Source organism: Pseudophryne corroboree, chromosome 5 (assembly GCF_028390025.1).
Source record: "Pseudophryne corroboree isolate aPseCor3 chromosome 5, aPseCor3.hap2, whole genome shotgun sequence".
Classification (NCBI taxonomy): domain Eukaryota; kingdom Metazoa; phylum Chordata; class Amphibia; order Anura; family Myobatrachidae; genus Pseudophryne; species Pseudophryne corroboree.
In genome coordinates this window covers 20,624,196-20,636,368 of record NC_086448.1, presented here as the reverse complement: position 1 = coordinate 20,636,368, position 12,173 = coordinate 20,624,196, and the positions used below count along the sequence as shown (strand labels likewise).

At 44.8% G+C, this 12,173-nt stretch overlaps 1 protein-coding gene and 1 long non-coding RNA gene across 6 annotated transcripts in view; one reads left to right on the top strand and one right to left on the bottom strand.

Annotated features, from left to right (window-relative positions):
• Positions 1 to 12,173, bottom strand: part of LOC134927118 (uncharacterized) — a 435,449-nt gene that overhangs the window by 314,716 nt on the left and 108,560 nt on the right. For all 5 annotated transcript variants that reach the window (XR_010177556.1, XR_010177557.1, XR_010177560.1 and 2 more), the window contains exons 8-9: positions 8,615 to 8,645; positions 2,573 to 2,715 (exon numbers count right to left, since the gene is read on the bottom strand). This is a non-coding gene — a long non-coding RNA (uncharacterized LOC134927118). The remainder of the gene's footprint in view (positions 1 to 2,572; positions 2,716 to 8,614; positions 8,646 to 12,173) is intronic.
• On the top strand, positions 4,372 to 6,371 carry LOC134927117 (E3 ubiquitin/ISG15 ligase TRIM25-like). The gene has a single exon (XM_063921149.1). It carries the CDS (start codon positions 4,396 to 4,398, stop codon positions 6,001 to 6,003), a length of 1,608 nt encoding a protein of 535 aa, XP_063777219.1. The 5' UTR covers positions 4,372 to 4,395; the 3' UTR covers positions 6,004 to 6,371.

Sequence of the window (12,173 nt, the reverse complement as noted above, 5' to 3'; positions counted from 1 at the left end):
TGTACATAGTTATTGTTAACTAATTCGGGTTATTGTTGAAGGAAGCCATCTTTCAGAGGCTCCGCTGTTATCATACTGTTAACTGGGTTTAGATCACAGGTTGTACGGTGTGATTGGTGTGGCTGGTATGAGTCTTACCCGGGATTCAAAATCCTCCCTTATTGTGTACGCTCGTCCGGGCACAGTACCTAACTGGAGTCTGGAGGAGGGTCATAGGGGGAGGAGCCAGTGCACACCACCTGATCTGGAAAAGCTTTACTTTTTGTGCCCTGTCTCCTGCGGAGCCGCTATTCCCCATGGTCCTTTCAGGAACCCCAGCATCCACTACGGACTCCGAGAAATAGATTTATCGGTAAGTAAAATCTTATTATTAGTGATGAGTGTCTTAACAGCCTGTATTCCCTGACAGTGGGGAATACAGGTGTACAGACTGGAGACATCTATGGTGGCCAGTATTGTGGAAATAGGGACTGATTTAAGTGTCTCCAATTTTCTCAATAATGCCGACGTATCTTTAAGATGCGTTTGAGTAGCTTGAATACAGGGCTGTAAGAAGGAATCCAGATGCACTGCTATAGGTTCACATAATGATCCCCTGGCAGAGATGATGGGTCTGCCAGGGGGGTTATTAGCATCTTTGTGAATCTTCGGGATCACATAAAATAAAGGTGTGACTGGATGTGTCCTACTTAATGCCTTATGTATAGCTGGCGTGATAATGCCCTCGTTAAGGGCCTCAGATAGTAAGGTCTCTAGTTCTTTATGGAACCTATATGTAGGGTCCTGAGTTAGGCAGGTGTAGGTAGAGTCATCACCAAGGAGTCGGGAGCATTCCTCTTTATATTTGTCCATGTCCATGATGACTATGGCTCCTCCCTGATCGGCTCCCCGAATCACGATGTCATCTCTATCCCTCAAATCTTTTAGAGCCTGCTGTTCCCCTCTTGATAGATTAGAACTGTATTTCTTCCCTTTATGTTCAATTGAGGCTTCCAGCATCCGGCTGAATGTTTTAACAGAGGAATTAGACGAGGTGGGTTCAAACTGAGACTTAGGCTTGAATTTCCTTAGAGGCTCAGGTAGCGGCAAGGGAGACTCCGCCGCTGTATTTGTAGCTGTGGACTTATTGCCATAAAATTCTTTCAACTTTAAATTCCTTTGTAATCTGTAATTGTCAATCTTCCATTGTATCAAGTCGGGTTTGTGCGTTGGCACATATGATAAACCTTTACTTAAAACCCCGACCATATCATTTGAAAGAGGAAATGATGACAAATTAAAGATTAGTTGTGTTTCCCTTTGGGAGGCTTCCTGTCTGATGCGCCTCCTCTCCCTCCGCCTCGTTTGCCCGCCCCTCCTCGTGGGCCTACTTTTCTGCCACTGGTGCCAGCCCGGGTGCGTGCCCCTAAAGGGACATCCTGCATGCGTTGCCCCCAGGCGAGGTGCAATTCCTCATTGTCACTGGCTGACGTGCTGGAAAATTGAGCCGTCCGGCGTCTTCTTGCTTGTGTTCTAGGTCCAGGCTGCTGTGGCTGTGTTTTAGCCCCTAGCCAGGCATATACTTTGTGTTGGATATAATCCTGCTGCACTCGTGCAAGCTTCTGCTTTTTGTAGCGGATCAGCTCTCTTTGGTATTGTTCCACCTGTGTCGCTAATTTTTCCATCCACTTGGTGGAGGTGTCAGCCATGAGACTTGTTCCATGCTGTGACTCAAATAAAGTGATGTTTTTCTTCGTGCTGTCAAGTTCTTTCTTGGGCTCTTCGATCACATGCATGATCAAGTCCATTGAGCACTTATTTAATATTGAGATCCAGCGCTTACAGAACGTTAAATTGTACCTGCCGATCGTAGGCATATTCTGGATACGGAATCCGCGGGGGATCTGTTTAGCTCGGTAATAATCAGAAAGAGTCTTTCCATGATAGAGGAAATCTATCTCTCTTTTCTTTAATTTGAAAAGTTCCCTATAGAGATCCTCATTAAGTGGAGTATCAGTTGTACCAAATGCCGGTTCACTATACAGTATATTCTCCGCCTCCGCATCTGAAAAGCTGAAGTTATCACTTTGCATGAAATGTGGCATGACCTCCTCGAGGTCCTCTCCTCCTTCTGCCATATTTATAAAATCTATTGCGTTGCTCCAAAGCTGTGAGGCTGCTGCTTTAAATATTGCTCAAAAGCTTGATGCTGCTAAATATATCAATAAATCACACTGTGCCAATGTGTGATGAAAACAAACTGGAAAGCGTCCTTGATGAGATATAAACTGGTGAAATAGTATTGGGGTGCCTTGACCACTTCTGTGCACACTGCGTAGCAGAATGTCCAGGGGTGCAATATATGTGATGATGTCCGTCACTCCCACAAATAGCAGTCACCTGTAAAGTTGCTCCGGTGTCCTCCTCGCGGACACTGCGGTCCGTGCACATACAGAGATAAACAAACGGCGGCACTCAGGAGACGATGAAGTGGTGAAACAGAGCGGTGCTTTATCTACGTTTCGGGGTACATAGCCCCGTCATCAGGACACACACAGTGAAACATCAAACAGTGTAAACTTAAATACCTTACCTGGCGCTTGTTCCAGACGTCCACGCCGCGCCTCTGCTCCGCTTCCGGGATCTGGACTTCCGTTCACAGGGGTGGTCACCTGACCGGATGCCTGCTCACCGGGCTGTCAGTCAGAAGCGGGGAGGATTATTGCTAGGCAACGCCTAAAAACAATAACAACACATATGAATGAGACGTGAATGACATAAAATATGACAGGCTATTAATTAATAATGCCTGAATAAAAGTGAAGACAACATTTCTGATGTAAGCACTTTTTCACTGCAGTGCCACTCCTAGATGGGCCAGGTGTTTGTGTTGGCCACTAGGGTCACTTAGCTTAGTCACACAGCTACCTCATTGCGCCTATTTTTTTCTTTGCATCATGTGCTGTTTGGGGACTATTTTTTTCAAGTGCCATCCTGTCTGACACTGCAGTGCCACTCCTAGATGGGCCAGGTGTTTGTGTCGGCCACTAGGGTCGCTTAGCTTAGTCACACAGCTACCTCATTGCGCCTCTTTTTTTCTTTGCATCATGTGCTGTTTGGGGACTATTTTTTTCAAGTGCCATCCTGTCTGACACTGCAGTGCCACTCAGTGGCGGATCTTGCCACGGGCAAGCAGGACTTTTGCCCGGGGCGCCGCCTTCTGGAGGGCGCTGGCGCCATCCGGAGGGCGCCGCACCGTGGCAAGATCCACCACTGCTGCCCGCTGTGTCCCCGTCCGCCTCCGCTGCCCGCTGCCGTCCCCGTCCGCCTCCTGAAGGGAACTAGACGCTATGCGTCTAGTTTCCCTTCCTGGAGAGTAACTTTGCTGAGCGGTGCGCGATGACGTCATCGCGCACCGCACAGCAAAGGTCCTCTCTACGAAGGGAACTAGACGCATAGCGTCTAGTTTCCCTTCGTGGAGAGGACCTTTTGCTGTGCGGTGCGCGATGACGTCATCGCGCACCGCTCAGCATTCAAGCGGCGCTTTTAATGTACAGGGGGCGTAATTGACCACGCCCCCTGTATTAGGCCATGCCCCATTTCCTGCCCGGGGCGCAGAGCGCCCCTGAACCGGCCCTGGTGCCACTCCTAGATGGGCCAGGTGTGTGTGTCGGCCACTAGGGTCGCTTAGCTTAGTCACACAGCTACCTCATTGCGCCTCTTTTTTTCTTTGCATCATGTGCTGTTTGGGGACTATTTTTTTTGAAGGGCCATCCTGCCTGACACTGCAGTGCCACTCCTAGATGGGCCAGGTGTTTGTGTCGGCCACTTGTGTCGCTTAGCTTAGCCATCCAGCGACCTCGGTGCAAATTTTAGGACTAAAAATAATATTGTGAGGTGTGAGGTGTTCAGAATAGACTGAAAATGAGTGGAAATTATGGTTATTGAGGTTAATAATACTATGGGATAAAAATGACCCCCAAATTCTATGATTTAAGCTGTTTTTTTAGTGTTTTTTGAAAAAAACACCCGAATCCAAAACACACCCGAATCCGACAAAAAATTTCTGGTGAGGTTTTGCCAAAACGTGTCCGAACCCAAAACACGGCCGCGGAACCGAACCCAAAACCAAAACACAAAACCCGAAAAATTTCCGGTGCACTTCACTAATATCTACTATCCAGAGAATGTAGCTCTCTAATGTGTGGAATCTGCTACATTTCCTAAGTGATACAATAAATATAGCTTTGAAAATAGCTGTGTTATCATAATTATCTCCTATGGCCCTTAATGTAACTGAGCCTGTTGCTATAATCTGAGTTACAGCTCAGCCTTTGCCCTGTGTACAGAATGTGACCCCACTGGTGTCTGAGTGTCAAAGTCTATCACTTTAATTTCTCTCTCCTGCTTCCAGCGATGGCGTCTGCTGATCTGAGACAGGAGCTGCACTGTTCCATCTGCCTGAACATTTATACAGATCCTGTAACCCTGAGATGTGGCCACAACTTCTGCCGGGTCTGTATTGATCGTGTGCTGGATGCACAGGAGGGGGCTGGAGTTTATACCTGTCCTGACTGCAGAGCAGAGTGTCAGGAGCGTCCTGCACTGCAGAGGAACATAACACTGTGTAACATAGTGGGGAGTTTCCCGTCTACTTGGCCAGATCAGGAGGAGACTGGGATCTTCTGCACTTACTGTGTGGACTCTCCTGTACCTGCTGCTAAATCCTGTCTGCTGTGTGAGGCTTCTCTGTGTGATAAACACCTGAGAGTTCACAGCAAGTCAGCAGAACACCTCTTATGTGATCCTACCACTTCCCTGGGGAACAGGAAATGCTCCGTCCATAAGAAGATCCTAGAGTATTACTGTACTGAGGATGCTGCCTGTATCTGTGTGTCCTGCTGTCTAATCGGGGAACACAGAGGGCATCAGATGGAGTCGCTGGATGAGGCATCTGAGAGGAAGAAGAAGAAGCTGAGGAATGTTCTGCAGAAACTGACCACAAAGAGAGCGGAGACTGAGAAGAGAGTCCAGCGTCTGCAGAAGCGCAGGAGAGAATATCAGAGAAAAGCAGCTGGTGTAACAGAGACAGTCACTGCCCTGTTTAGAGACATCAGGAGACAGCTGGAACACCTGGAGAAGAGAGTCCTGAGTGAGATCTCCAGGCAGGAGCAGCGCGTTTCACTCTCGGTCTCTGATCTGATCCAGCAGCTGGAAATAAAGACGGATGAGCTGTCCGGGAAGATGCGTCACATTGAGGAGCTGTGTAACATGGATGACCCAGTGACTGTCTTACAGGAACCAGACACAGGGGACTTGTGTGATACTGAGGACACAGAGAGACATGATACCCAGGTCCGTGGTGCAGGAGATCTGGATGTGGGTCTCATCTCAGGGACATTACACACATTATCTGATATAATAACAGGTATAAATACAGGGATCTATGTGCAGGAAGCTACAGACCTGTTACTGGATGTAACCACAGCTGCTAATAATATACAGATATCAGGTGACAAGAAAACTGCATCCAGGTCAGGTATAATCCAGAATCACCCAGTAACACCAGAGAGATTTCATTGTGATCAGGTAATAAGCACCAGGAGATTCTCCTCAGGGCGACATTACTGGGAGGTGGATGTCAGTAAGTCAGTGTACTGGAGGGTGGGGATGTGTTACCCCAGTATAGACAGGAGAGGAGGGAAGTCACTGATTGGGGATAATAACAAGTCCTGGGGTTTGCGCAGAGATAATAATCAGTACTCAATGAGACATGATTGTAGATGTATCGGGTTACCTGACAATATCCCCTGTGACAGAGTGAGGGTATATCTGGATTATGAGGCAGGACAGCTGTCCTTTTATGTTCTGTGTGACCCCATCAGTCACTTACACACCTACACTACCACCTTCACTGAGCCACTCCATGCTGCATTGTGTGTATGGGGAAGAGGTTGCATAACTGTATCTGTCGGAGTCAGGAGCTGGGAGAAATTACCATGCAACACAGGGAAGGCAATCTGATAGGTGTAATATTCAGCCAATAGAATAAATCAGTGGGTGGAGCTATAGCTGAGTCCCTCCCTCTGTGTACCAGGTGACCAGTGTGCCTGGATGTATTCCCGTGTTTGGGTCTTATTCCTGTGTGCGCCATGTATATCTGTTATTCTTCTGTGTGCGCATTCATATATGTTAATCCTGTATGCTACATGACTGTATGTTATTCACAGTTGTGTGCGCCATGTACTCGTATATGTGTTATTCCTGTGTGTGCGCAATGTATAGATGTTATTGTAACCATATATATAGTGTTAATGATGTGTATATAAAAATAAATAATATATATATATGCTGGTGTAATATATCTATATGTGTATAAGGTATGTTGTAAGATGAAATATGGTGGTATTAGATAAATGTGTATATAAAAAAGGATTTGGAGGGGGATAACTAAATTAATTTGTTTGGAATGATTAATGTAATACGACAAGAATGAAACAGAGGTCGTATATTGTGATTTTTTTTAGTCAGCCACTATGGTGTACTATCTAGAACGAGGCATAGAACGAGGCATTGTGAGCCGGTAATAGTCTGCAGGGTAATAGATGGATCTCTAGAGTATCCACGCGCTGCAGGAGTAACAACCTGCCGGGCGGGAACAGCGGGTCCGCGAGCAAAGAGCAAGGCTGACCGCGAGGCTAGGGGAAAGATGGATATTGATTGGCGGCAGCAGGGGGATCGCGCGGCTCCGGCGGGAAGCGGGCGGCACGAGCCGGAGGTCTGGGGGGGGATAAATAGAGCTCCCCGGCGGCAGATAGGCAGATTGCTGTTCCCCCGGGTGGAGTGTGTGCACTGTGTCCGGAGCGCTGCTGAAGAGCTGCAGTAGCGCTGCTGGGATACGTGTATTACACCGGCACCGGGCATACCTGATTGCGAGAGTTGGCAGAGGCAGCTAGGTGACAGAATCTGAAGCCGGAGAAGCCGCGCTGCAGTCCGCACTGAAGTCCGGGGCGGCGGGAGGCGGTACAAGGGTTGAGCGACTGTTCCCCAGCAACAGAGGGACGCAAGAGCCGGGTCGTTTTCAGCCAACACAAGAAGGCAGGGGGCGCCGCCCATAGAAACGTACATCAGCATCATCTGCCAAGCCTGTCAGCAAGTCAAAGGGAGGAGTCGGGGGAGAGTTCACCTGCGATCAGCATTTCTGAGAAGCGTAAGTGCATATTTAACCTATTGCACCACTATCACACTGAAAGGAAAAGCACTTACAATAGACTTCTCAGCCTACCACATAGAATCCTTTATTGAGGGAGAGATTACAACGCAGGAGCTTAAATAATATTCAGCTGTTGTATATAATACTAGAGACAGGAGTTCTTACCATGTCGGGTCAATAGAAGAAGCAATAGCTAAAGGGCATTGAATATATACCCTATCTCCTCATAAGTGAATGTTATTCTAAGCTGGATGAACTGTTTATTGGCACCTGGGTCATTATATATTGTAACCCATTATAGACTTGAGCATTCACTGAAATACTATTCATGTTATGTTCCACAGACTGATGTTATATACGATAAAGTGGGGACTGAAATATTATAACCGTTGCCCCTTTTCCCAGAGTAAATAGTGAAACAGTGGCTGGGTGTAATAAAAAAAAACCCAACAGAGCCTGGTGATACATTAACAGAGGAACTGCCCTGTAAGAATTCATACTGCACAGCTGAATAGAGATAGACCCCCTTTGGATGTCATCACTTACTCAGCAAGACAGCTCCACTTTATTTCTGATAAACCTACCTATGCATATCAACCTCATAGAAAGAAAAGACTGAGATTTATGTGGATACTTCAGAGATAAATAGAAGCAGCTGTGCCGTAATCAAATTATAGGTCTATGGCATAGAGTGACTAAAATAAATATGGAGCTATAATGCAACAGTCTTGTATATTCATTTAAACTACAACCTCAATAAGCTTAAGGGTTGGTCCTTCAAATATATTATATTACCTTTTACCCTCATCAATACAGAAGTGGGACAGCTATCACTTAAAAAGGACATGTAAAGTATAGAAGGTGTAGACTATATGCATGGCCATTGGACAGTGTTAAAAGCCTAACTATTATGAGGGACAGCGAAGTGGAAAGACTAATGTACCTAAACTAAGAGATGAGTGTATTGATTATTACTTATAACAAGTTTTAAAGCTACGAAGGTAGTGTTAACAACCTCAGAAATTGCATAAAGAAAAAAGGAAACGAGATAGCCAACTGGAAGGAATAGATACTTTTTATTTAGCTAGAGAAAAGGATACATAAGTGACACTCTACAGAACAGAAATTGCAACAGTAACATTCTACCTTGAGCTGAACAATTCATCAACATATTGAAAGCCACTAAAGGAAAATGTTATTATTTCAGTGAAATGTTAAATTGTTATTACTATTGTGAATTTTATGGGCCCTAATAGTGCACTATTTATCGCATTAAGAGTACCCGGGTCACTCATTCATTGAGGTTTAAACCATATAGTTTTTTGTATTGCATGCAATTAAATTGTATAGGAAGGTGGGGTAGCTAGGAAATAATATATATATGTGGGATGTGTTATCTTTTATTAAAAATATTATACTTACCATTTGCTGTCGCTGGATGTTGATTGAAGAGCTGAAAAGACAAACAGGTACATGAGTAATATGTATTAATTGACATTCGTTTAGAGATAGCATCATCACTATAATTTACATCCTAACAGAATTCAGGCATCCCAGGCAGCCTGTTGTCAATCAATAGCTTGGGTGGAGGCACATTACTAGATAAAGTAACCATCCCTTTGGTGAGAGATAAAGCACCTATAGTTAGAGCGGTAAGAGGGGGTTACATTTGGAGGCACTGCTGAGTGCATTCTTGATTAGGTTAGACAAGCTACTATATAAGATAGTGGATAAAGGAGGTATAGTAAGGGATGATGTGGACAGAAGCAGAATGAAACAGTTACTGCGGGGTGCCTTGACCACTGACTCGGTAGCTCAAAAATTAAGATGTTTAGGAATTAAAGAACCTTTTCCTACTTTTAACGAACTGTTAAAAGAAGTCAAACAAGAAGAGGTATTAATAGAAATGAGGGAGAAAACGGTAAAGAAGGTTAAGGTAATACAACCGGTAGTGGAAAGCAATGCATTTGAAGAAAAAATATTAAAGTTGATGGACAAACAAAGTAAGAAAATTGACAAATTCATTGCAGCACAGGCTGTGAATACTTCTCTGCAAATATCCAATGAAAGCAGCCCCGTAAGAGGATTAGGTAGAGGGAGTAACAACTTTAATAGAGGATGTTTTAAATGTGGGAGAACAGGACATCGGGCCTTTGAATGTCATTTGAATAGAAATTGGAATCGGAATATTGACCATGTTTCAGGTGGTAACCAGAATACGGAAGGTTCGGGGTCGGGAAACGGACGGGGGCGGTCTGTGGGCCCCTCACAGGCCCCCTAGAGGTTAGTCACTGTGCTATGGGGAATTCCTGGAGGAGTGGAAGTCTACCAGAAGGATTGCTGGGACCTGCTCCCCTTTTGAATGCGAATATAAATGGACGCCACTGCAAGATCTTGGTGGATAGTGGATCCCAAGTTTCTATCATATTTGAAAATTGGTACCATGAGAACATTCCTGATGTACCCATCCAGCCTTTAAGCGGATTAGTGATATGGGGTCTAAGTGTTGAAAAGTACCCTTATCTAGGGTATGTACAAGTTACTCTTGAAATCAGCAACAGGGTAAGAGAAGAGGAAGGGATGCAGACATCACTTATTGCATTGATATGTCCAGAAGTTCCTGAAGGGAGGGATGAACCACCTGTGATTATAGGGACTAACACCCGGATATACCCTTTACTGGCTGAATGGTACGAAGGAGACAAGGAATTGTCTTCTGCACGGACTTGTTGCATTCAATCCGCTGAGAGTATAATGGTTTTAGAAAATAAATTTGATATATGTTTCCGAGGGAGTGACATTTCTTTGGAGGAAAAATCTGCTTTAATTAAGGAGCTGGAATCCAAGAAACAGGTATTCTCTATGGGAGAATGGGATCTGGGGACAGCTAATGGGGTGGAGCACAGTATTAGATTAATGGATGAGACTCCTTTCCGGGAACGATCCCGCAGGATAGCTCCTGCAGACTTTGAAGACGTAAGGCAACACCTTAAAGGATTACTTGAGAATCAAGTTATAATCGAGTCTAGAAGTCCTTACGCTTCCCCCATAGTGATTGCGCGGAAAAAGAGTGGAAAAATACGAATGTGTGTAGACTACCGCACATTGAACCACAGAACTGTTACAGACCAGTATACAGTACCAAGGATAGACGAAGCTTTGGACTGTCTCCAAGGGAGCTCTTGGTTTTCTGTGTTAGATTTAAGGAATGGGTACTACCAAATACCCATGAAGCCGGAAGACCGTGAAAAAACTGCATTTATATGCCCGCTAGGTTTCTTTGAATTTCTAAACATGCCCCAAGGAGTAAAAGGAGCCCCAGCTACCTTTCAAAGAACAATGGAAAGGACTGTGGGGGATATGAACTATAGGGAAGTCATTGTATATCTAGACGATATAATCGTTTTTGGAGCCACCCTGGAGGAACACAATAAACGACTTTTTAAAGTTCTGGATAGATTGATGGAAGGGGGCTTGAAATTATCACTGGAAAAATGTCATCTTTGCCAATCCACGGTCAAATACTTAGGGCACATTGTAAGCAGAAGTGGGGTTTCCACCGACCCAGAAAAAGTGGAGGCCGTTAAGAATTGGCCTAGACCAACAAAGTTAAAAGAACTAAGGTCTTTCCTAGGCTTTTGCGGGTACTACCGCAGGTTTGTCCCAAATTATTCCAGTATAGCTAGGCCTTTAACCGATTTGACAAGAGGATATCCAACGTCAAATAAGAAGAAGAGGCGAGAACGGTCGGGTGAAGGAGGTCCCTTGCATAAAGTAAATGATCCATTTGGAGAAAGATGGACTACCGACTGTGAAATGGCCTTTAATTTGTTAAAACAAAAATTGACTAATGCCCCTGTATTAGCCTATGTAGATCCTGGGTTGTCCTATGTCCTTCATATTGATGCCTCTTTAGAAGGATTGGGGGGTGTTCTGTATCAAAAACATTCCGATGGATTGAAACCTGTTTCATTCATAAGTCGAGGCCTAACTAGTAGCGAAAAACGGTATCCCGCTCACAAATTAGAGTTCTTGGCTTTGAAATGGAGTGTAATAGATAAATTCCATGATTATCTATATGGAGTAACATTTGAGGTACAGACAGATAATAATCCTCTGACCTATGTCCAAACAACGGCAAAACTAGACGCCACGGGTCACCGGTGGTTGGCTGCCCTGGCGCTATATGATTTCACACTGAAATACAGACCAGGGGTGAGCAATATTGACGCCGACTCCCTTTCCAGAATTCCCAACCAGCAGATGGAACATACAGAAGAAGAGTGGATAGAGATACCAGCGGGAGAAATCAAAGGAATGTGTCATACAATGAGTTTGAAAGTATCAGCTGGAAGTGAACAAGTTAGCACTTTGGGAATGAAGTCAACCGCACTGCCTCCATCATATTGCTGGATTAGTCATGTAGAGCTTGAAGATTTGCCTAAACTGAAACGCTATCAAATTCGGAAAGAGCAACAACAGGACCCCAGCATACAACACTTAATTCCTGGCAGTAGAAAATCAGAAATTGCCCATGAATCTCTATTAGAAGTCAGACTGTTGAGGAAACAAAAGCGTAATTTGCTTATAAAAGCGGGGATATTGTACCGCAGCATTAGACAAATGGATGGACGAAAGAAGTTTCAGCTAGTGTTACCTAAGAAACACCGTGCTCTAATAATGCACGCATTACACGATAAGCATGGTCATTTAGGGTTTGAGAAGACGTTAAACCTTATAGCAGATAGATTTTACTGGCCGGGTATGGGAAAGGAAATAAAAGAATACTGCCAAAACTGCGGAAATTGTGTATTACGGAAAACGTTACCATCCAGAGTAGCTCCTTTGGTGACATTTAAAAGCAAAGGGCCCATGGACTTGGTCTGTATGGACTTCCTCTCCCTTGAAGTAGAAGAAGGAAAGAAGTGTAATATATTAATTGTGACAGACCACTTCACTCGTTATGCCCAGGCATATGTGA